At 46.5% G+C, this 23964-nt stretch overlaps 1 protein-coding gene across 2 annotated transcripts; it reads right to left on the bottom strand.

Moving 5' to 3' along the window:
* Positions 1 to 3320: 3320 nt before the first annotated feature.
* axin2 (axin 2 (conductin, axil)) lies at positions 3321 to 19549 on the bottom strand. Of its 2 annotated transcripts, XM_062408372.1 has the most exons (11): positions 18653 to 19541; positions 16295 to 17214; positions 14389 to 14520; positions 11873 to 11975; positions 9986 to 10126; positions 9391 to 9899; positions 9116 to 9292; positions 8782 to 8997; positions 8528 to 8662; positions 7643 to 7810; positions 3321 to 4980 (listed from the first exon to the last, which is right to left on the bottom strand). In XM_062408372.1, the coding sequence occupies exons 2-11, from the start codon at positions 17101 to 17103 to the stop codon at positions 4854 to 4856; spliced, it is 2517 nt and encodes an 838-aa protein (XP_062264356.1). In that variant the 5' UTR covers positions 17104 to 17214; positions 18653 to 19541; the 3' UTR covers positions 3321 to 4853. The 2 variants fall into 2 exon arrangements, with proteins under 2 accessions (XP_062264356.1, XP_062264357.1); XM_062408373.1 differs by lacking the exon at positions 3321 to 4980 and having other exon boundaries at positions 7688 to 7810; positions 8440 to 8662; positions 18653 to 19549.
* Between the last annotated feature and the right edge of the window lie 4415 nt (positions 19550 to 23964).

Below are 23964 nucleotides of genomic sequence, written 5' to 3' on the forward strand. Positions count from 1 at the left end.
TTGTTAATTTATTTTTGATGGATGGTTCTGATTCTCTTTGGCCAAGCAGCTGTCGTCTGAACATGTCCGCAAATTTAACATCGGTAGAGATCCAATGTGAGGGAGCCTGCCATTGGCTAGAGTAGAGAATCAGACAGTATACAGTCACATGATTGGTCACATGGTAGGGGGATCAGCTACCGCAGTGGCGCCTGGCCAGGATCCAGACGCGGCCCCCTGGTTGACCACAGTCCCTGGGCTGTCTGGGTCGATGCCTGTGTGGAACAACTCGCACGGCTGATCCAGGTTCCAAATGAAGGGGTTCAGGACCCAAAATTGGGGGTCTCGTTCACATCCGTCTATGGTGGAAGGATTTGAGTGTATTTAAAAGAGGCTGAGGTTCGCGGTGACAGAGATTTTTTTCCCAGGGCCTCCACTCTCATCCGTGCTCTGGTTTGGTGTTTTAGTCTCTACTTTGACCTACATTATGTTCTAATCCAAGTTTCCATTACTGTGTTTGTGATCAAATCCTGATCCATATTTCAGACTTCGTGTACTTTGCCTTTACTCTGAAGGGGTCAAGGTCACATCTGTCGTACCATAACAACCCTTTTCGGAAAGTGACTGAACACAGACGTCAAAGACTCGCCGTCAACAGTCAAAGCGCATCTGTGTGATCCTGGTTCTACTTCCTGTTTAGGTTCCTGTGTGGTGCCATTGTTCACAGCCGGAGCCTCTGATCTCGCTTCATTAGGGCGGGACAGGTAGCAGACTTTAGAAATCAGCGAGGGAGGGAAACAATAACAGGCTGTAATGTGGACATGAGGGAGATGAGGTGACTGTGTGGCACCGAGTTGTACTGAGTCATCCCAGTCCACAGCTGATTTCAGAGGGGAACAGTCAGTGGCCGAGACAGCTGTCAGTTCTCATGGTATAAGACAAGTTCGTCCAGAGTGAACAAATGTATGGAAGTGACGTGAATGCTGACTGAGCCTGGAAATCACACGGAATCTCTTATGTGTGAGTCATAGACTGTTGCTCATGGACGATGGGCGACATAACAGCTCCCCGAAAGTGAAGCCAAAGTGTCCCAATCACCCCCTGGTGGTTGGCTGCCATAGAGGTCATAATAAATGTTATTGAATGGGACGTGGAACAAATACAATTTCCAAATACACATCGCATAACTCTCTCTCAAAGATATTTTCATTTAAAGGAGTTTATATCCCACCGATGATTGTCTAGGAGATGCTTTTTCCAGTAATTTCAGTTTGAATGAGTTATTTTGATAATGAGTTATTTTTTCTCAGGAATAATCTCAACTCAAGATCAATTCACTAACTACTTCTTATACAAGTATCGTATGTTATTTTTCATGAATTTGACTCATTTGTCATCCCGTCAAAGCTAAATGACCAAAATGCAACGTGAAAAACTGCCACTAGGCACCGGGGGGGCCCAGGAGCCTCAAGAGCCCAAGGTTCTCTGTGGTCATTGATTTGATAACTTTAAGATTTGTGTGAGAATTTGCGCCTCTGTAGAAAAGTATCAACTGGAGCCTGTAGTGATGTGAAGCTTAGTTAGTTGAACTAATTTTGACTTTTCCTTTTCAGAGTTGTTATTCAAAGATCTAGAACCATCATCTTCACTGGTAAGATTTAGTTTTTAACATATGCTGTTTCTGCTCAGAGTTAGTCACTGTTGATCCTGAACAGCTCAACGGGCTTTAAAACATGAACACTGGACCGGCTATGCTGTGTAATCTTATCAAAAGATTGAGTAAACACCCCTTGTTGAAAGCTCTTACTTACCAACCTTCAAATGCCCCTAAATCTTAATACCCACCGACTAAAAAGCACCTTCGTTTTTGAATAGCAGCCTGGAGTCGAGCGAAACCCAGTGCACTCTTCAAAAAGATGACCCCATCTAAAATAGCCCTCGACACAAAGATCGCTTCACTCGGCTTTCTGACAGTGGAGCACCACTGAGCGAGAGCCTCTTAGTTCTAAAGGGTCCAGAGGATGGCCTTCAAGTGTATGCACTGACCTTTGCTGATGAAAGGACGGAAAATGGTATTTTAACAATATCATGATGCCCTTTCAATTTGAAAAGAGGCGTAAGAAACGCTCTTAGCCGATGAAACTTGAAAGGGGGGAAGAGGGTGTTGTAGGAATGTGGCGCGCAAAATGTGTGTTCAGATATCGGTGTGAAATTGTGTGAAGCTATAAGCTATTACATATTGAAATTAATTGAGGTAACGCTGCCTCGTCGCACTCTATGATCCTCAATGGCTTTCCTTACATCTTACACAGCTGCGGGTCACTGCTGATACTGTGCCGAGAGAAAAGCTGAACTTAATTCATTTCATTAGCCGGAGATATTTTATTATTTCCTGATGTCAACAAATAGAGCTAAAAAGGAGAAACATCTGATATTACTCGTCTGTGTCACAATCCTTAGACTATAGCAACAAATGTGTGTTCATCCGCAATTGAAAGTAGTCCCTAACAAATGTTCTATTACCCCTATTTGTGTCATGTTGGCTAAAAACTACAGCGCCCACGTATTTCAAGATATTACCTATAGCATTTTGAAGAAAGTAATTTGTCCGCCTCAAACATTTGAAGCCTCATATTGAATTTAGGTGTTGAATACAAAGTGTAAACATGGGAGAAGGGCTGTGGTAAAAGGAACGCACATCGGCAGGTCTTAAAATGATAAGCATGAACAAGGTACCTGACTATTCCTTTTAGTTAGTGCTGAAAGTATGTCAACCTATCCTTTAACCTATTCTCCCTCTGAAAACATTTCACTCCCCAGGCTCCCTGATGGTTTATACCATTAAATTCCAGTCATGCAGCAGTCTGGTATTATCTATTCGCTGGGATCTTAATTGGGTCTGAGCTAAAGACCAAATTACACTCACACAGATCATAAAGTGCCACAGGAGGCCAAACGGTTTATCGTGTAAATAGCCGGGTACTTGTACCTATGGCACATATTTGCCAAATGTCTCATTAACACATACTTAGATAGTCTCCCTCTCTCCTCCTTTCACTAAAACACACGGAGGCTCTGGTGGCCAAATTAATGCTGCATGTTTTAATTTACTCCCTGCTGGAAATTAAGAGCTGATAATGGATGCAAATCTGGCAGATTTCTCACTGGATCTACTGAGTTGCACTCTCCACAGCGGGGGGAGTGTGTGTAGTTAAGTTTGTCTCACACACACACACAAACACAAACACACAACTATCACAACATTCCAATTAGAGCTAGGAAAACCCATATATTTGCCTAGTCACAAGATACACACAAAAACATGGGAGGCCATTTGCTAATTTGAAAAATAGACCATTTTAATAAAGGCTACATCTCTTCATAATTACAATAATTAAAGTACCGAGGCATCTTTTCAACTGAGCTCTATAGAACGTATAATTTACAGTTTACAAGTGGAGTTGAGGAAGCCATGAAAAATATTATAAAACATATACATGATGAAACGGATACTAAAAGGCATAAAAATATCTTTTCGACATAAGGCCCCTTGAAAAACCAAGGGAGTAACAGGACCCTGAAAACTGGGTAAAACACGGCAAGAATCCATGTAGGCACAGCTTCTGTACTCTATTAAAACACTATGGACATAGTGTATATCACCACCATCATGATCATCTGCAGCTCACAGAGCAGGTTTCAAACACACACAGAGTAATCCTAGTCGAAAGCATCTCAGTCACACATACACATAAGTAAGCACGTAGGGGAGCACATCATAGAGCTTTTTGTTGGTAAATATTACTATTGGTGTAAACACATTTTGGGGACTCTAGGACCTGTTCAGGGCAGTTTCCTCTTAAATACATAGGCTATTTGTGCGATGCCTGCGCCGCTGAAACAAAGGCACTAAGACGCGACAGATCAAGGCTAAGCTGGGCAGAGACCCAGAGTTAGGAATTAGACATTAAAAGCATTTTTCATAGTACACTCAGGGCCCTTCAGAGCAGATGGGGGACACGGCCACAAATAGCGCTGTAGTAGTAAATATATTATCAAACTTTAAGTGATGGAGAGCCGTTCTCAAAGCTTCAGCAGTGAGCTCTCCAGCAAAGATATCACAGATGTCCAATTAAAGTCTCCAGAGCAAGGAGTGGACATTTGGAAGAGGTATTTTTGGAGTTTACAGTTCAATATAAGGGGCTGAAAAGGAATACAACCATTTTCTTTGAACGAGAACTGATGCTCAGAAGGGGGGATGGGACAAAAAATCATGGATATGGAAATTGGAGAAGTTTCTCCAATTCCAAGCAGCTCGTCCATGGCAGAGTAATTAGGATGGGACAGGGATATCTTCAATAAATAGCAATAGAATTCTTTACACAGCAATATGAGCATCACAATACAATGCAATGTATCTGGATATACATATTAGCGATGTGCGAACAAGTGCCCAGGGGCAGACGCTGGCGCAGGCAGGGTCAGGTCGGGGTATCAGTCTCCGATTTAAAACCCTCTGCCCCATTTCTTGACAAGTGGTCATTCACCTAGAGTCTCTAGAAATGTCTCCTCTGGAACCATGGAGATGTTTCAGTTCAGTCCAGCGACACAGTCCATCATTTTCTTCACTTCAAGGTGGGCTGTTCACATGATAGTCCTGCAATAGCGCCAACTTGCCCTCCTTCCTTTTTCCTTCTCCATATTCCATCCGATCCTTTCGCCCAGACCTCGACGACATTCCTTCAACAACGTCTCCAGTCCGACAGTCTTAGCTTCAGAGGACACATGCTTTGTGTGTGTGGGCATAAGAAAGAAGTACATCCATAGAGGTGCGAAGCGTTCGTAGGAGTTTATTCCACAACATGTGGCCAGCCTCACTCCATCCTCTCCACCTTGCCCAGGATTTTGCCCTGGTACATGGGCAGCAAGGAGCCTTCGTCTGACACTTCCTCGAACACCGCGCCGCAGTCAAACTCATCACTGGCTTTTTTGAAGTAGTACCTGCAAAACAAAGACGTGACAATTAAAGTACACTTCAATCCTAGAACACTCGCAATCAAACAAGCCTGCTGACCCACAGATGAATTTCGACGGGTGAGGTGGGACCTGCTGCTAAACAGTCTTGATCTAAAATAAGGGTGCCTGCGAGTCTGCCTGTCATTACCCCCCAACTCCTACACATCCGCTCGTGCACATGTTAGAAGGCACATGTGCATGGGGCATTCCCTCAGGCCAGTTTATAATTACAGTGACAAAGACGAGAACAGAGAATACGTAGAGGGGAAGACGGAGGAAAGCGTTCACTGTGTCCTGGCTTACCCCTGTCGAAAGCATGAGCTCTCACTGAGTGCTATGGGAAGGACAGAATACGGACAACTTTCTGTGTGTGTGTGTGTGTGTGTGTTGTGAAGGAAAAGAAAGGAAATCTAAGGAGGGGCCTTATCGTCAGCCATGACTTCACTGGGCCATTAATGATGCAACCCCCCCCCCCCCCATCCTCATTTTGGAGGAAGAGAAACCAGCAGGGGTGGGTTTGTTAGGGGGGGTCTCAGAATTCACTCATTAACTATGTAATGGAAAAATGCCTCAATTTGCTCCATGTGTGGGGCCACTGGAATGTTTGTGTGTGTTTGTGAGACTTTTGTTTTTTAACGAGACGAGAGGCTGACAACGCCGAACATGCAACACTTATAAAACGAGTGCTGTAGTCTTAAAATAAAAAAAAATCCTCGCAAAAAAAAGGTGCCTGGGAGTGCACGTGCTCCAGTCAGCACGAGGGTGGTCACTAATAAAAAGCAGCTTCATCTGATATACAGGAAGGCTTCAACTTAGTGGAATGCAAGAGGTTTCTCTGAGGAAAATGAAGAGAGTTATTAAGACTAAGTAGATAAATAAGACGGCATGAAAGAGCACAAGACATGCCTGATAATTGTATCCTCCTTTCCTATCTGGAGGAGGAAGGGAAAAAAAAGAAAAAGTTGAGCCGTCCTACTCTTATAAAAAAAACTTCAAAGAGGCATGATCCTTTTTTTGCTGAGAGAGACAGACAGAGACAGAGAGAGCCTGAATTTCCACTGGAACATGTTTTATGTGGCTAGATCTGTTTTTCCCCCCTTCTCCCCGGTCTCTGCGTTCGCACTGACATCTGGCACCAATATCGTCTGGCAGGGCCCAGCAGTACTGTTCTTTGTTGAACCACTGCCATGTTGAAATGACCCAACTCCACACATTCTCTGGCTGCTATTAAAGCGCCGCGCAGCTCTCTTTCCCAAAAAATGTGGATGGTATGACACAGGAACTGAGACAGCGAGCCAGGGAGAAAAGAGTAGGTGCGGGGGGAAGGGGTGGGGTGCAAACAGACAGATGTGAAGAACTCGGAGCTAAGTGCCTGTCACATTTGTTGACCCAAAAACACTGCACACATCTGGAGGAGGAGGACATTTCTGGGAGTTCCTTTGCCTTTTTATTCACCCAGAAATCATAGTTTGATACCTATAATTATTAACACAATACTCAACCCGTGCTTATCCTGGAGACCGTGGCAGCCCAAACAATACGCTTTGATCTTTTCCCTTTAATGCCCACTGGTAAGAAGCAATCAAAGTAAAATCTCTCTGAGCAAACACACACTGAAGCGGTGCAGCCTCAGCCGGGGCCCTGTAAGTACGGCAAACAAGCGGATCTGGCGTTTAACAATCTGCCTTTCAAATATATCCATAAAATGATTACAACATGTGTAAACATTGTGCGTGTTCGACACAAGTACATTCATGCATGTGCACACACACACAGAAACAAACTCAAGCTGAGAGAGAGAAAAAAAGAGCCCCTGATAGCATCAGTGAAGAATTTGCACACTGGCCATTTGTGTGAGTCTTTGTTGGTTGAAATGAAAGGGGCCGGGGCTTCAAAGCCATGTGTATTAAGTGTGCCTTAGCATGGAAATCAATACCAGATGGGACCCAAATCGCTGCAGTTCAAACTCTCCCTCTAACCCCCCGCTCCACCAAGCCTCCCTCCCTCTTGTCCTTTCCTTTTCAATGCACCCCCTCAAGAGACGCACACACACCACAGAGGCCTGAAACTGTTTGCACACACACATTGAAACAAACCCTGATAACGGCGCTTCACTTAAACGTGCATGAAACACATTTAAAGTGAGGAGGAGATTTTATATATATCTTAAGGTCGGGAAGGTCACAGGTACTGACCAAAACTCAAAGATATACATTTACCACAAATTGGTGCAGGCTGGGTCATTCAGTTAGCAAACATCAGCCACGCTCGCCACGCTCGCCACGTCACCACATTATGAGATGGCATTATTGATCCCAGATCGCGAAGTCAGTAATACTTCTCCCATGCCAACGAAGATACCGGACATTGCTCATCTATATCTGTCATCCACATTTTGCCTTTGTGTTGCCCATTTTGAGGAACTACACCAAGGGGGATATGGCTTAATTTGTGTTTGTTGGCATGATCACGCAAAAACTACTGGACAGATTACCAAAAGACTTAATGGAAGGATGGGTCTAGAAAGAACCCAATCAAATGGAGTGATCTGGATCAGGGGGCAGAGCCAGGATTTTTTAAACCCATTTTAGGTAAGATAAAACTTTAATCAATAACCACTTTGTATTTAAGTTTTTTCTCTACACACCTGTAGTTGCCCTTCTTGCGGAGCTGCTCCTTGAAGTGGCCAAGGGTGAGACTGTGGCTCTTCATGGTCCTCCGGTAGGGGATCTCCTCGCCACAGAAGAAATATGTCACCACTGTCTCGCCACTGCAAACACCATTGCTTCCTAAACCCTTCTTGCACTCCTTCACCCTGAAAGGAAAATAAATGATATGTTAGCAGGAGCGAGCACAGTTATGATTCAATCCAAGCAATGATCGACAACTTGCAGCTACAGAAGACAGTGATAGACTAGAGACACAAACAGCAGTCTGACTGAAGAACAACACTAGTGAGTGAGTGACCCAGTGCCATCAGTAAGTGTGTGTGTGTGTGTGTGTGCATGCAGAAGGGGCACAATATTAACAATTCCCCTTCAGCTATGTCCAAGGCTTTGTAGGCCCACTTCAGAGGAGCGCTCCCTTTGCTAGGCTCTGCTCGCCCCAGCTGACTGCCAGCTCACTGAAGGACAGCCAATAAAGAATGATACATATATATGAAAGCGATGTCTAAGTCAGGTGTTGCAGTGACTACACAATCCTCACACACAGACATCACAAGTACACAAGAATCATGCAAACACAGAAGCAGAGCCAGGCCTGTATGTACAAAGCTTAAAATAGGCTTCGCAAAGGGGGTCACCTTCTCTTTTCAGTGACTGCGTGTGTAGGCGTGTGCACATGTGTTATGTGTGGTACTGGGTCTGGCTACGCGTCTGTCTCCCTACATGTGCAGCGAGGAGTGCGGGTGACAAGAAGGAAGAGTTAAAAGAGTAGAAGTACACTGCAAGGTGGAGGCTATGGCTGAGAGGAGGAAGAGGAGCAGAGAGGAGGAGAGGAAGGGGAGGGCAGGACGCTAGAGGCATCGTACTCTTCTGATTGGAGACCGGGGCTGGTTGCGAGGAGACTGGCAGGGCTGGGATTGGCTTGAGAGAGAGGGAGGGACCCCCCACCCTGGACAGGCACTAGGTGGCTCTTCTCTCGCTGGAGACTGGAAATTGAATGCCTGGGAAAAGATCAAACCGAAAGTTTAATGCTATGATCAACAATACTAACCGATATTCCTTTGTTGGACAACTAGAAATCACAGCTTAGAGCAACATTCAACAACTGTTCTCTTTGTACCTTTGCTTGGTGGTCTTAGTGGAGACCTCCTCCAGTCTGCGACAGGCCTCCTCCAGCTGGGCCAATGTATTGGGAGGGGGCAGGGGAGGCATGGCAGGGTCTTGGATGAATGGCTGGGCTGGCTGGTGGCTACGTAAGTGGCCACAACTTCCTCCACCACCCCATGTGTGTGTCTGGGTGGAAGTACCTCCAAAGGATTTCTTGGTGGTCTGGGTACTGGGAGGGCAAATGGACAAAAGACAACATATATCAACAATATGCAAGACTGGGATATTTTAAAATAAAACAAAACTTATGTCAACCCTTAAGAATTCCAGCAAAAGCCACTGCTCACCTGTGAGCCTTATGCCTGCCCCGCTGTTTACTTTCCAGGATCCACTGCAACACATTTTGGGTGGGGTCTGTCGTGTCACTGGGCAGCTGTACAAGCCCACAGTCTTCCATTGACCTTTCTGCCACTCCATCCTCAGCTCCTGAACGACACACACGCCTGGATAGAGAGCTGGAACGCCTGGAAGGAAGAGAGGAGCAAAGAGAGAATTGTTTATTTTTATGCAATCAACGGATGAAAAGAAGAAATAATATTGACGCAAAGTGCGTGGAACTGACCCCATATTGTTTTCTGTTGTAATAGGCCCGCACATCTCTCTGCCCAGGCTACGGCTGCGTTGGTATGGCTGGCACTCTCCACTGCTGGATAAAAGGCCATGCACCCTGAGGGCGGCCTCTTTTTCAATTTGCTCTTGAGTCTTGGGACTGGCATGATGGTGAATGTAGTGATGGTGGATGTGTTTCTGGCTCTGCCGGCTTACAAGGGTTCTGTTGGGGCCCAAAGCCAGAGTGAACGCCCCTAGGTCAGGACTGGGGCCCCCAGTCCTCACAGGGGCCTTGATTCCATGGCCTGCCCGAGCGAAGGGCCTGTGTTCTGGGGAGCTGGAGCGAGGGGAATGGCGGATGACAGCTGGGGACTGGCAGCCGGGGGTCTTCAGGACACGAGAGAGGTGTTCATCCAGGATGGCCTGGGGGTCCTCATCAGAGGAGCCCGAGAGGAGGGTCAAGGGATGGGGGGAGAGCTGGGGAGCACTTCCCATGACATCTGTATCTTCTCTTTCCTCCTCCTGGTTGAAGCAAACACCGTTATTGACTGACAAAAACACCACTAAATAAAAAAAAATACTTTTTCCAGTAAGAACCAGTAACACACCTCCTGAATCTGCTGCAGCCTCTCCTCCAGAGAGCTGATGGTGTCCTGCTCTCTCTTCAAGCTCTCCAGGCGGGAGATGAGCTGCGCTGCGAAATCTGCCGGCTTCAGTGGGACCATCTCCTTTGGAGGACAGCGAGTGCGCTTTTGGGGAGAAAGACATCCATTAGCTGTTGTGTCATATTGTCATCCACCCATGACAAAGCTCCCCAATTTCTACAAAGACATCCGTCCTCCTCTTGCCTCATCTAATTATGCATTGTTCTCCACCAGCGCCTACTCCACTGTTGGTGGTACTGATCGGGGCACTATCATAGGCACACAGGAGGCTGTTTAAAGGGGTGGCATGCCTGGTGTATGGTCACGCTGGGCCAGGCTTTGGCTGGTTCCCTCTGTCAGCATCAGCAGGCCTCTTTAAAGTCAGCTCACTTCAAAGACTTCCTCGTCAAATATCAAACACGCAGTAGGGGGAGAATAGGGTGGTGGTGGGAGGGATGGAGGGATAGATAGATGGGAAGCAGTGGCTTTACATCTAGGAATAAAAGCCACATATCGACAGGGGGTGGAAGAGAACTACAGGGAGGAAAGGATGGGGGATTAAAAAGTGGGAGAAGTTGAGATGCAGAGATGTGTGCTCGCAGGAGGGCAGAGAAAGAAGAAATGAAGAGAGGAAAGGATTGGAGGACAGAGATAAAGGTGCCAAAAAGGATGGGAGATAAGAAAGGTTGAGGTAATTTATTCCCCCCCTTGTCACACGCTGGGCACCTTTGAGGTACAGTATAGTGACAGTATGAGAATCTCTGTCTGTGTGTGCGCTTATTAAATTATTTGCATTTTTGCACTGGGGCTTTCTTGATTTTTCTTCCTCATTTTTGTTTCTTTCATTCCTTTGTAGTGGGGATGAAGGGAAGAGAAGACAGAGAAAAAGGAGGAGCCCGAGGCGGGTGCACCATGGGAATGGCAGCCATCGCCAAAAATCAGACGGGAAACAAAAACAAGAATAAAAGCGAAAATAAAGCAAAAAAGGGGACAGCGGGGGAAAAAGTGGTGAGTACCAATCTGTGAATCTTTTTCTAATATAAGTAACACACTCCCATCATGTTGAAAAAGGGGCTGACATCAAGTTTATTTTAACAAGCTTCTCCTGCATGATATATTTTCCCATCCTTCTCTCAACCTTAAGTTAGCGTCTATTGAGCCTTAAGCTACCAACTCCCCTCTGACCCACTGAGACGTCACATGGCACACTCAGAGTCTTTGCTTTAGTTAGATCCCTCAGTTTTAGGGAAGGGGGGCTGGATGAGTGTGTGTGTGTTTGGGGGGCAATGGAAAAAAAGGGGGCCAGCTCTGTTGGAAGTTGTCACTTCCCTGTGCGTTTCCTCCATTCATCCTTGGATCAAAGCGCTGCGTGTGACTGCGTGTGTGCGCGCAAGTGAATGTGTCGAGTATCTTTGTGTTTTTGTTGGGGAAGTTGGCTGATTTCAGAGCCCTCGGGATAAAGCGGCAGAGATCTTCCTCATCTCTCCCTATTCTCCATATTTACAGCATCAGTGGGGAAGAAAAGCCCTGGTGTGTTCCGAGCGCTGGGGCGATAAACAGCTTAGAGACCTCCCCGTTTCCTGCAGACTTCAAGGAACCCTAATGGGGGTGTAGGTGACACCAAAGGTAGCGGGTGTTTGTATGTGAGGGTGTGTGTGAGCGATAGTGGGAGGCTGGGTCTTTGACGTTACTCTTTAGATCTTTGCTGGTGTTGTCGAACTGAGGATGCCGAATACAGTTTGTGCGGTACTATTCATAGAACCAAGAGACCCGGAACAGAGGGTGGTATGGAAATTAGACAGTGCGACCCAGGTTCAAACAGACTGAGTATGTGTGTGTTTGTGTACTTACAGGGAAAGCAGGCAGAGAGACTTGGCTATTCATCCTCATGTTGCGTTGCATCTCTCTGTGTAGCTGTTTCTTGGAGCCCAGTTTATACGGAGGGATGCCATCTCTGGGGGTGTGCAGACAGATCACAAAGGTCAATTACCCAATCAGCTACATCATTAAAGACCAAACACCCATTCAGGAAGAAGCTTGTTAGCCAACTGGGTAGATCAAACACAGTGCAAGCCAGAAGAAATCTAATTTATTAATTCTCCTAAGAATTTTTTTTCATCTTTCAGGCTTAATCTGAGAACAAAGAAGATACTCGGAGGTAAATTATGCCCGCATTTATGGCCTTGTACGTGTGTCGGAGCCGGTTTTGTATCGTTGTTCTGAGTGAAGTGGTAAGAGGTTCTATTTGCATTTGAAGTGACACAAATATTTTGCTCCGGCTTCAGCACAGCACCGGGAAATCCTGCTGGTCAATTCCTTTCAACCTACACACACACACACCAACATCTACTAGCCAGATGTGAACCATTCTTTCATATGAACCCGATTCTTCAGAATCGTCAAGAGTTTTCCTTTAACACCTGAAGCAAAAAAACATATATTGTCTGTATGGTATGCACTCTCACCTACTGGAAATACTTAGGGCTTAGTGCGTGCAGAAGAGATTATAGGATACATCCACTCAACCTGCTTCATTCACGCATGAGCTCAATCAAATATTACACAGACTTTATACGAGGGTAAAGTCTGTTTCAAGTCTGGTCCAAATGATTCAGAAAATGTGTGTCGCACGCACAGCTCCTCTAGATAAGTTCAGGGTTGCAGTGCATGTGTGGAAAGCAGCTGTAGTGTCAGCATTAGCATTCCCCCGCTGACGCTTATGTTGAGCCGAGGACACCGTTAGCATTAGCCAGTCATTCCACTGATTCAAAGTGTTACTGCGGGACAGGACCCAAGGGTGCAGCTAACCTGGTTAAATCTATCTGAGGGACTGAACGGCTGACTGGCGAAAAGATGAAATCAAACAACAAACGGCAAAAGCTCCAGCTTCAAACCGCAGCACTTGACAGAGTGAAACAGTGTCTTTTCTCCCATGCTAAACAGCAGTTTCCTGGTGACCTAGCCTAACTGAGGAGCACTTTTCCACTTTTGCTTTGAAATGCCACAGTCATGCGCAAAAGCAACTCTCCCCACGCACACACACGTACACACACACCCCCCCCTCCCACCCCCAATCTTCATTTGGCAAGCGCTGCCGCAGCCAGCCTCTGATCTCCGCACATCAAAAGGCTGGTTTGTAAGATAAGGTAATGTTTGAAGTCTGCGCAGCTGCATTCCCCAGCGTCCAAGCAAATCCATAAATAAGATATAAGCAAAATTCCCCCCTCCACCACTCTCTTTCTCTTCCCACCCAACCGCCTCCTCCCCCGTTGCTTTTTCCCCCTCTTTCTATTCTTTCCGTTATCTGTAAATGAGATTCAAATGTTTATGGGTCGTTTTAACTGACCTAAAGAGAGGCAGATATTCTGATCAAGGACAGAGCAGGCAGGAAATGAGAAGGGGGGGGGGGGGCATTGCTGTGGCCAGGGCTTTGTCATTGCACTGGGTCAAAGTACAGCAGAATAGGACTACATTGGCGTCTGCTCTTTTGAAGCTGGGCCGTCTAGAGATATGCCAGAGCACAGGGCTCCCTGTTATAAAGAAAAACTCTTTATAGCTGCCATATTCATGTGTGGCCAAGCCCACTGGTCACACTAAACATTGGTGTCTCAGTCTTTAACCATCATGATCTCCGTCATCTCGCTAGCTATTTCAATGACATCACCCGCGCAGGCCTTGACGCCTCCCATGTGAGATGAGGTAAAGAAGAACTCGTACCAATATTTTTCTGCTTTCTGTCCAAAAACCAGCCGAACTGAAATCTTCTGGCCTAGAGCTGTGCACAGCTATGACTTCATCGCACCTTGTCACTTGACAGACACGTGATTACGCCAAGCTATCCTTTAGGTGAACGAGGCCCTAAGCATGTACACAGATAAGCACTAAGCATGTGTGAGGACAGCTGCGTCGAGCTCATTGGACAATCTCTGCAATTAATGACAACAACTTTGCAAACACAAATGATGCCAATTTTTAAGTATTAAGATTCATTGAGATATTTGAAATAATTTGGGTTTCGTATCAACATCTGATGCACTAAACATAAATTCTCTGTGCTCTCTACAATGCATCAACTCTCAAAGTCCTCTGGTGTTCACAGTAAAATGTTATTACACAATATATAAGGAGGGGGCCTGGCACTGACTCATGCCCAAACCTGGCAGCTCCAGAGCCCTTAAGGGTTTTTCAAGGGGCCACAATTCACCAGGATTTCCACTATAAAGACTCTGAACAGTCAGCAGAGGGAAGGTGCGTCTTTATTCTCTTCATTTATTTATTTAGTTCCATTTCCACAGCACCTATATTTCATATTCCTGAGACATGCTTCTGTTCTGACATTCTCATGTATTTGGTTTAGATCCACTTACACACTGCTGTCAGTCATGGACATGGCGTCGTCGGTCAAAGCGTCACTGGACACCTCACTGTCATTGGTGCTGCTGAAAGGGGCGAAGGAGCCCATGTGGCAGGGGTTGAACGAGTCTCCTCGTTTGTAGGATCTGAGGAGGTTACACAAGCAGAGATCAGATTAACACTAATGCAGCACCATGAAACAGCATATAACAGGTGGCTGACATTTAGTTTCTACTTTCTTGTGTGTATTTCCTGTGGGTTTCAGATCTAAAATGAAGACAGAGAGGGTGCATTTGTGTAACCTTGTCTCCTACCAATAACAACTCCAGCCTGTAATGAATGCATGTGACTGGCTGGTCAGGAAACCTCTTTCTCTGAACTACAAGTTAATCTGCATTGAGTAAAACTTTGTTTTTTTCCCCTTATGCCTTCTTTTGCAGCCCACAATTTCTCTCTTTCCATTTCTGTCTCCCGCTGTGTGTGTGCATTCTTGCCATGGTACAGGAGGAGAAGAAAAGGGGGGGGGGGGGGGGGGGTTACCAAAAGAAAAAAAAGGTATGGAACGGAAGCATGAGAGTGTGTCAGAGAAGGAAAGAAAGGGGAGAGGAAAAAAAAGGGGGGAGAGACCCAGCATGACTAAAGCTGTAGGCCCCCAGCACCGGGCTGACCTTCAGAGGGGCTTGCAAAGAGTCAGGTATTTAACACAGCTGGCCTTGCATTCTTCCCTCCCTGCCTCTCTCTCACCCCCTCATTTATACTTTCTCCTCCCTCCCTTTCTTTCATGAGAAGCCCCCCCCACCCACCCCTCTGTCCTTCCTTTCCGCTCTCTTTCCCCCTCACTTTCGCTCAAAAGCATTGCCCCATCGTCCCCATCCCCAAGTTTAAGAAAAATAAAAAAATAAGATAAAAGTGGTGAAGGCGGAGGGGAATGAATCAGGCAAGAACTGACGCTAACAAGTAAAGAGGGAAGAAGAGAGTGAGAGGGTTGGTTGGGGTCGGGGTGTTGATTTTCTGGGGAAGCTGCTGCCATTCAGGGATTGTTTTCTTTCTCTCTCTCTTTTTTTTTATAAAGAAAACCTGAGATGAGAAGAGGTGAGGAGAGGGAAGCGGAAAAAGGAGAAATGAGTTCCACATGGTTAGAAATCTGTGGGGTGACAATGGGAGGGGAGAAAGCCGTCTGTTCTACCTGCCCATCTGACAAGCATCACTCAAAAAAGAAAGTCTGGGGTGGGAATGATCATCCCAACAACACACAAATGTTAATCCCTGTTGTTCAGATTCAATAGCTGTCATTGGTAAAGTTATCTTAGCACAACTTGGGATTTAGTGCTGCAATAGCAACAGGATCATCAGCCCATGATCTAATGTTGAGACTCCTGAAATACCTCCATAACTTTGGTTATTTATGATCATTTCTGTTTCATGGATTTATAAACCCTTTAGGACTACTCCAATTCCAGAAAGTGCCCTCTATTGATCTGCTAAAGATTCTCTGCCAAAGGCGAGAGGACAGTGTGATTGTATACAGGAGGAGGCATAGCATAGCAATGTCATCATCTATTATTTGCTGGCTGGGGTCAGAGCCAGTCGTGCTCTGAACTTTTCCTGTGGAAGACGATCCCTCATTCTGCAGAACTATTTCAAAGCCCCGGAAATCCAGGCGAGCGCCAGCAGAGGGCTGCCGCTGGATATGGTGACAGGGGCCACAGAGAGCCAGGGAGGGAGAGGGCGAGGGATAGAGGGGAGAAAGAGAGAGGGAGAGGGAGAGGTCTGCAAACTTAGCAGAAACTCCGGGATGAAGAGGAGGAAAAATGTATTTTCCACTTTTACGCATGCATGAGAGATAATGTATGTGTTGCTACATGAGCATGCTCTGGACCTTAAGATAGATAGAGATTAAAAAAGGTGTTGCAGCCATACCTGTATCCCCCCTCCAGCACCTCCACCGCCCTCATGGACACGGGGGCCCTGTTCACCTTCGCTGACAGTCCAACCAGCGCTTTGGCTTTGAAATCACAACTCCACTCCTCCTCTTCATTGAGCGTGGGCAGGTATCCACACACAACTTTCAGGTCGCCCAGCCCGTTCGAGTTGACGTGGTTGGGGTTTTCTCCTCCACTCCTCACGTACTCAAGGTAAATGTCAGAGGTCAGAAACATCTGGTACGCGTTCTCCTCCATGTTGGTCTGGATCTCGGTCTGCGCCTGGTCGAACATGGCAGAGTCTACGTGCTGCTTCTTGATATTATCCCGTATGTAGGTTTTAGTCGCGGGCTTGAGCTGTTTGGCGACAATGCTGTTATTCTCGATGTAGCGCTTGTAAATTGCTTTGGCGACTCTGTGCGTTTTGGTATCCTTGAGGTCCATTTGCCTGAAGCCATTGCAGGCGAACCAGAAGTCCAACGTGTCGACGCATTTCTGCCGCTCCAGGAATGTCCTGAAGAGAAAAGCCCCGTCCTGGTCCCCGAGGAGAGAGTGCAAAGACTTTGTCCACCGGGAGAGCGGCGAATCCGGGGACGCACTCCCCTCGGGCTCCCCAAGTCCGTCCTCGTTCCTCCTCGCCGATGAGCCCGGAGAGCCGAGCAGAACCGACCTGGGGAGTTCCGCGGTTCTCATCACTGCGAGTTTGCCGGGGTAGCAGGGCGCCTCGCCCTCCTCCCCAGGCACCGGGGGTCGAGGGGCATCTTCTCGGAAACTACTGGCGATGTGGTCCATGAGCGCCCGGCTCATGGCTCTGACGGCTGAAGCCTGTGTGTTGTTCGCCTCCTCTGAGCTTCTACTGTAATCTCCTCACTCTCTTATGTCAGCGGGGGAGCTTCTCTCCGGCTGCCCGTCTTCTCCCTGAAACACAAAGTATTGATCTAATCAAAACCAGATCCGCCCCAACTTCAAAGCGGCAGAGGCGCAGTAAGAGTCTCCTCAGTCCCCCCACTGACTTTTACAGAAATAAAAGAGACGAGGCTAGTTCACAGAGAAAACGCTGCGGCAGCATTACATAAACAGTGATGCTTCATATCTCAACGTGGAGTGGGATTTTGTTCCGAAGCGCTAATGGCTGGGACGCGATTTAACAGTGTTTCCCTCACATGAGCCGGCGAGAGCAAAACGATGCCTGCACTGAAATCACTTCTCCTTCCGGTGCTTAACGCGGGTAGAAGTAGTAATTACACGTGTGTCACGCGGGGTTGTTAATTGAAAGCCATTAATGAGTAATTCATCCTGGATGCCGGAGCATTACGCACGGACTGCGCGGACGCTTCCAGATCCATCACGGCTGCTGTCAGGGTTCCAGCCCGGCTGACCGGCTGCTGCAGAGCGCAAACACATGCCTGTCTTCTCCCATCCCTGCTGCCACTTTCTTTTTTTATTTTATTCACCGTCACTGATCAGTCACTTCCACGCGTCTCTAACCCACATCTCATCACAAGCGACCGGGAATCACATCCAGCCCGTCGGTGATGATAACCTGTAGGACACGGGACAAAACTCGAGGAGATCGAAAAACGTGACTAAAATTGTTAATAGAGCCAACTGGCTGCTGCTGCTGCTGACGTGCGTGCGTGTGCGAGCTACAACTCATGGTGGCTTAACGCGCTCGGATGTTCCAAACATCCAGATGATGTGCCAATAACGCAGAGATTACGAGCAGTTTATAACAGACGATCAACTCCGCGATCTATCAGCTGATGAAGCAGATGTCAAAGAGAACAACTGGTTCCAGGTTCAACTTGTCAAAGATGAAACAGCTACAGCTCAAAGCCCTTCCTAAACCAACACCCTGGGCTTATTATCGAAAAATAAGCTGCAGTGCATTTTTATATTCCACAAATGTACATTCCAACCGCACTCAAAGTCAGATTTAAAGTTTCTTTAACGGTACATTCAGGGCTAAGAGAGAGTAACCTCACCCCTCGTTACCGTCCAACTCCATATACACAGCAGAGGTCTCAGATCTTGTGGGGGAGGAATTCCACACACACACAAAAAAAGAAGAAAGCAGCACTTGAGAGAAAACTTCTGCTTGAAAGTCACGAAATCGAACAAACCGGATAAAAAAAAAGGTCGAAATGAGGCAATAGATACAGAAACGTATGGAGGTGTTCTTATTTTATTTTCGGTGGGGGTCTTTAAACGCAACAAAAGCGGCACATTTCCCACAGAACAGAACTTCAAAAGCGAGTCAACAGCACATCAAAGGCAACTCCAGCGGGGGCCAGTTTGAGTAGGCGCACACACACACACACACACACACGAACGCACACACACGCTTGAAACTTACCATCGATCTGCGGGTCCTCTCCTCAAATTAAAAACTCCTGTTCTGTTGTTTGTTTCGTGTCCGAAAGCGCGAATAAATCCACAGAGCTCCGTCTCCACAGCGCGTCCACATACAGTCCGTTCAGGCTCGACTCGGTTTCACGGAGAGAAAAACGCACTCGAGAGGAAGAAGAAGAAGAAGAAGAAAAAAAATAGCGCTTTTCTCCCTCCTCCTCCCTTTCTCCACCTCCTCCTCCTCCGGTTGCTCTCAGGCTGCCATGCCGCACGGTGGCTCTCTCCTGCAGGCGACTCCAACACCAACTGAACCGAGAGGCTGGAGCAGCGCACTTCAAAGCCAGGAACCGACTGCCGGGTCCCGACAGGAGCATAAAAAACAATTACAGCCTCTCGCGCCTCAGAAATACATCAAAACAAACCGAACCGTTGCCGGTGAACGTGTTTAACGTCACAGTCACTGTGGACGAAATGTAATCCAAAGGTTTTTTAGATTTTTTTTTATTTTCAGACCTTTGCGCCCCTATTTTTCGGTAACATATCTCCCCCTTTCGTTTCCCGGCTCGCGAAGTTGCCTCGCGAGGACCTTATCAAAGGCAAGCAATCTTGAGCCAACTCCCCGAGGCTTTGGAGCGTCAGAAGTAACTGATCTGCCGCCCTAATAGCATTATCGCTACAATCCCTCTGTTGCTACATAAACTTTAAAGACGCAGAGATCTTTTTTTCCTTCTCTTTCTCTCTTTCTTCTCTTTTCAAGAGCCGCATAGTTCTTGAGATTAACCCACTGGAGTCCACAGTGCCATGCAACCCAGCGTAGATATCAAATAGCAAGTTTCTATCCTTACATGCATTTTCTTTTTTGGTGTGTGGTCACATTATAAGAAAAACAAAATGATTTGAATCTCCTGAGTGCACACCGTGGAGCCACAGATCAGGGGCCCCCCTGCTGCAGGATTCAAACACTTGCTCAAGGGAACCTCTGCAGAACAAAAGTGTTTTTCCCCCCGACATAAGCTTTTACTTATTCAATCCACATTCAGCCCTTCACTCAGAGCATGCTGCAGTAGGAGGTCATAGCTGTGTTATCGCTCCACAGCTCCTACCAGTGGCAACAGAGGCCACATGCACATGTGCCAGATTCAAACATCTGCTCCTCAGTGGAGATAAGTTCCGTGAAGGATGTTATCATATCATTTATGAGACAGAAGAACAACTCCCCTCTGCAGCTCTCACTGTGCAGCTCTGTGCTTTGTGTATACTCCTTAACTGCAGTGTTAGATAACGGGAACAGGGGTGAAAAGCGCACACATTCAATTCACTACACACAACCATGTACTGGTCTGACTGAGAGGAGTTGCTCGGACATTTTTTTAGAGACTACATTTCCTTTATTCGCACTGGAACCAGCTACAGTCTGTGATGCTGGTTGTGTTTATAGAACAGAGTCAATAGTGTTTTGGATAGGTCTTCAGTGTTCAAATGAGCCGCCACAGGGGACTCTTTGTACAAAATGACTGGCCATATTCTTGAAAGAGAGACAGTAGGTGTCTCTGTGTGTCCTTGTTGTCTCAGTGGACACAAATTCAAAAAGTACAGAGCAAAGACACCAAACACTTTGATCAAGCGCGTTTGCCAAAGGTGCCTTGAAACGTTCTCCCTCGATGCCTCGCTTCCCATCAAGGTTAATAAAAGAGGAAATTGCTCTTGAAGAGGCCATGATGACTTATCCCTTAGTCATCAGTCAGGGGTCACTTCCATCACCCTCAAATTTTGTGCGCTCTCATCCCTCATGCGGAAAAACCCCTCACTGATGTCTGTCCACCGAACTAACTGAGAGGTAGCTCATCTACATTGCATCAAAAAGTAAAGGATAAATGGATCAAACTATTTTTGTAGATGTATTATGCTACACATGGGCTTTGTGGGCATGTCTGTTGAAAAAAGGCTTAAGGCCGCTGATGCACAGTATATACCTGACATCTGGAACCATGCCAGATGTGAGACAGTAATGAGTCAACGAGTCAAAACAAGTCTGCACAAAAAAAACAATTTCTTATCTCATAAAAGCTCATCTACACAGTCCGGGTCCCTCTGCAGGTATACAGGTCATCTGGGTAATATACTGAGAGCTGCCCGCACAATGTCAGTCTTTGTTAACTTCGGACGGCCGCGGCTGAACTCTGACAGTAAACACACCAGGGTGGAAACCATTACCATGGCGATGGTGTGGACCCCCTGCCAGTACCAGAGGCCAGTTGGGCAATCGCATCCCGTCTTGTCAACCCCCTCTATGGTTCATGGGAGGTCCCCATAGGTCAGGTCTTCCCTGCTGCCCCTCAGGAGCTGACCCCAGGTCCGTGACTGGCCTCAGACCAGGGGTGTCCTTGGCTCCTGGCCCTATAAAAAGCCCTTGAAAGAGGGCTTCGGGGGGGAGAGGTTACGGGATGTTACCGTCCCTCTGTTTGGGAAGATATTATTACATGGACAGGTCAAATTCAGCCAGACTACAAAGAGCACTATAAATAGAGAGGGGAGGGCACGCATAAATCACCTGTGGGTCCAATCACTTCTTTAATGTTGACTCTTTCCTTTTTTGGATGTGGACTACATACTGAAACAAATTGAGTTTTTTAAGGCATCTAGAGTCATATCTGATGAAAAACACCTACTTTTTTAGAAAAAGGACCAAGGAGGTTTTAACAACTGGGTTATATGGTCTCCTGAGCAACCTTGGCCTGTCGTAACTGCAACCGGCCACCTCAGTAGCAGTCGTAAACACCCGGAGTGTGTGTGTCTACCGGTGCTGTCCTCTCTGTGCTGCAGCTCTGTGATCAGTAACTGCTCTCAATTACAGTATTGTGTGCTGTTCCTTTTCGGCTCGGGGTTAAACTCTTTGCAGACCCCTTTGAAGTGCTCATCCCTTTATCTCAAGCCAGAGCCAAGAATTTGGGGGAGGACAATGGCAAATGAAACCAAGAGGGAAGCTTATGGCAATTATCAACCAGGGCCATGAGTAGGAAGTCAGCTCACACAGACAGAGAACGAGAACGAGGGAGAGAGAGGACGCAGATAAAGAGAGCAGGAGACAGCCGATGTAGGACAGGGGGTTACTGTTTCAAGTTTGTTTGGTGTGTACACACCCCGGGCAACAAGCGACTGCCAAGAGAGGAAATGGAGGCTACCTCTTCAAAGTAGGTGACAACAGGGGGACAATGGCCTCTGAAGGCTGCAAGGAGCCGATGAGAGGAGCTGTGTGTGTGTTGGTGCCGGTGCACAGGGTCAACAGACAACACAAGCAAGGACCAAAGAGTGGAAGAAGAGGATGGAGGAGAAGGATGGTGGAGAACGGAGGGAGAAGTGCTGTTGTCAGCAGAATCAAATGGCACGCAGAGAGAGAGAGAGGGAGAGAGAGAGAGCTGGGGAAGATACAATTAAAGTGTGGAGTTAAGACAGGCTTTGAAGTTGGACATGGTGCATAATACCCTTAAAAGTTAAGGAAGGGCAACAATTTGCCAGTTGGTTATGGGGCTGTTTTGAAGGAGGAAGGGGGGGGGGGGGGGGGGGGGTGGTAGGGGGTTTGTTTTTGAAAGGGTTCAGTTTGAGGGGAATGAAGCTGGATTTCAAGCACCAGTTGGCCCCAGTAGGATGATGTGTTCTTTTTTTTTTGCAAAACAGAATGTTAAGTGGGAGTGGGAGCTACCTGTGAATTTGACGATGGGGATGAGTGCGTGGAAGATGGAAGAAGCTAAGGAGAGAGTGAGACAGGTGAAGACAAAGGACTGCGAAGAAAGACTGAGACATGAAATAGGAAGGGAATTGGTAGCGAAGGAGGGCAGAGAAGAAATAAAAGAGTAGCAGAAAGAGATAAAGGGGGGGGGGGGGTTGTTGAAGGTTATTTATTGGTTTCTTTCCCTCATTTTAATCCCATTTTGCGCTTGACTTTTAAGTCTACCAATGTATAGAAACAATGTCGGATGCACTGTCTAATCCCGTTTGGGCCATGAAGCTCACTCCACACTGACAGTAATGACTTTCATTTCCTCTGCCGCTCTCCCACCAAAGCACCACGCAGACACTTCACAGGACGGACGCCACTGTTCTGCCACGCTCGACAGGACAGCTGTCTCGCTCTGAGTCGGTCTTAACCTGGACCCTGGGCTCCCTGACTCATCCTTAATCCTTCACTTTAACCCCGGCTTCTTCTTCCTTGACTCAGGAACGCAGGGTTCTCAGGCTGGCAGGGTGATAAACTTGCTCAAGAGATTCCCGATTTGTATCTCTTTCCCCCGTTTCCTGTTCCTTTATAAAGGGGGGGGGGGGGGGGGGTATCAACAGGGTGAGCACCATGGCAACACAGGGACTAGCTCTGATGAGGGCAGACGCCTCAGAAAGTGTCTCACTTGACACCGGGATTTCAAATACTGTTTCTCACATTCAGACAAGAACCATGTCCACTGGAATGCTGTTTTCATGGTGTGTGCTGTGCACTGAATGGTCAAAACGTGAGCTGTATATTCGAGGCAGCTTCTTTAAAGAGCTGTTTGTTTATGGGAGCAGGTATAAAGACTTTATGTGTGACAGTCACACTGGTTGTCACAATGTCAGGGCCACATCTGCCAATCATTAGTTTAATGACCTGAACAGGAGTTTACATAAAGTCAAACACAACTTTTTTTTTTTTTTTTATGGTTTTATTTTCTTTGTTTGAGTAAATAAAGAAACTAAGATGTGACCCTGTTAGGTAGAAAATTAATTGAAGTCAAGGGATTAAATTATATCTACCACATATGTAGCGATGAAGGCGAGGATTTGAAACTGTACAGAGAAATTGTGAAATATCTTAACTTTATTAAATTAAATTTATTTCATCAGCTGTTTAAATAAAAATACTTTTTTGGTGCGTCTTAACTGATTGCAGGTAAATTCAGAGATGGCAAAACTGCATAAATGAGTGGACACCATTGAGCAAAACAGTGTGCTTGTCTAACTTTATGAATGAACAGAGAACAAATAGAAAATATTTATCCATAAAGAATGGAGCAACCTTACAAAGTAAAATAAATTTCTGGATCCACCATTATGTCCAGATATGTGCCAACATGTTATATGTTTTTTCTTGGCCCATATCCCATCATTCCAACAAGTCTAGTAGAAATCCATTTAGCAGATTTTGCGAAATCCTGCTGACAAACCAACCAACCAAAAGGAGGGAAAACTAAAACGTAAAATATCTGACTAACAATCCTGGTACAGATCAACAGGCCAAAAGAAGAGAAACTATGCATTTTAAACTTTGCCTGTAATGGTGGAGATCCCCGA

The sequence above is a fragment of the Platichthys flesus genome, chromosome 16 (genome assembly GCF_949316205.1).
Source record: "Platichthys flesus chromosome 16, fPlaFle2.1, whole genome shotgun sequence".
Classification (NCBI taxonomy): Eukaryota; Metazoa; Chordata; class Actinopteri; order Pleuronectiformes; family Pleuronectidae; genus Platichthys; species Platichthys flesus.

What these genes read in the sequence shown, in the direction of transcription:
- axin2 (XM_062408372.1), bottom strand. Translation starts at nt 17,103, where the DNA reads ATGAGCCGGGCGCTCATGGACCACATCGCCAGTAGTTTCCGAGAAGAT. An exon ending in ACTAAGACCACCAAGCAAAG is followed by an intron (nt 8,663 to 8,781) that starts GTACAAAGAGAA and finishes ATCTTTTCCCAG; the next exon opens with GCATTCAATTTCCAGTCTCC. An exon ending in CCCGGTCTCCAATCAGAAGA is followed by an intron (nt 7,811 to 8,527) that starts GTACGATGCCTC and finishes TTTTCCTTTCAG; the next exon opens with GGTGAAGGAGTGCAAGAAGG.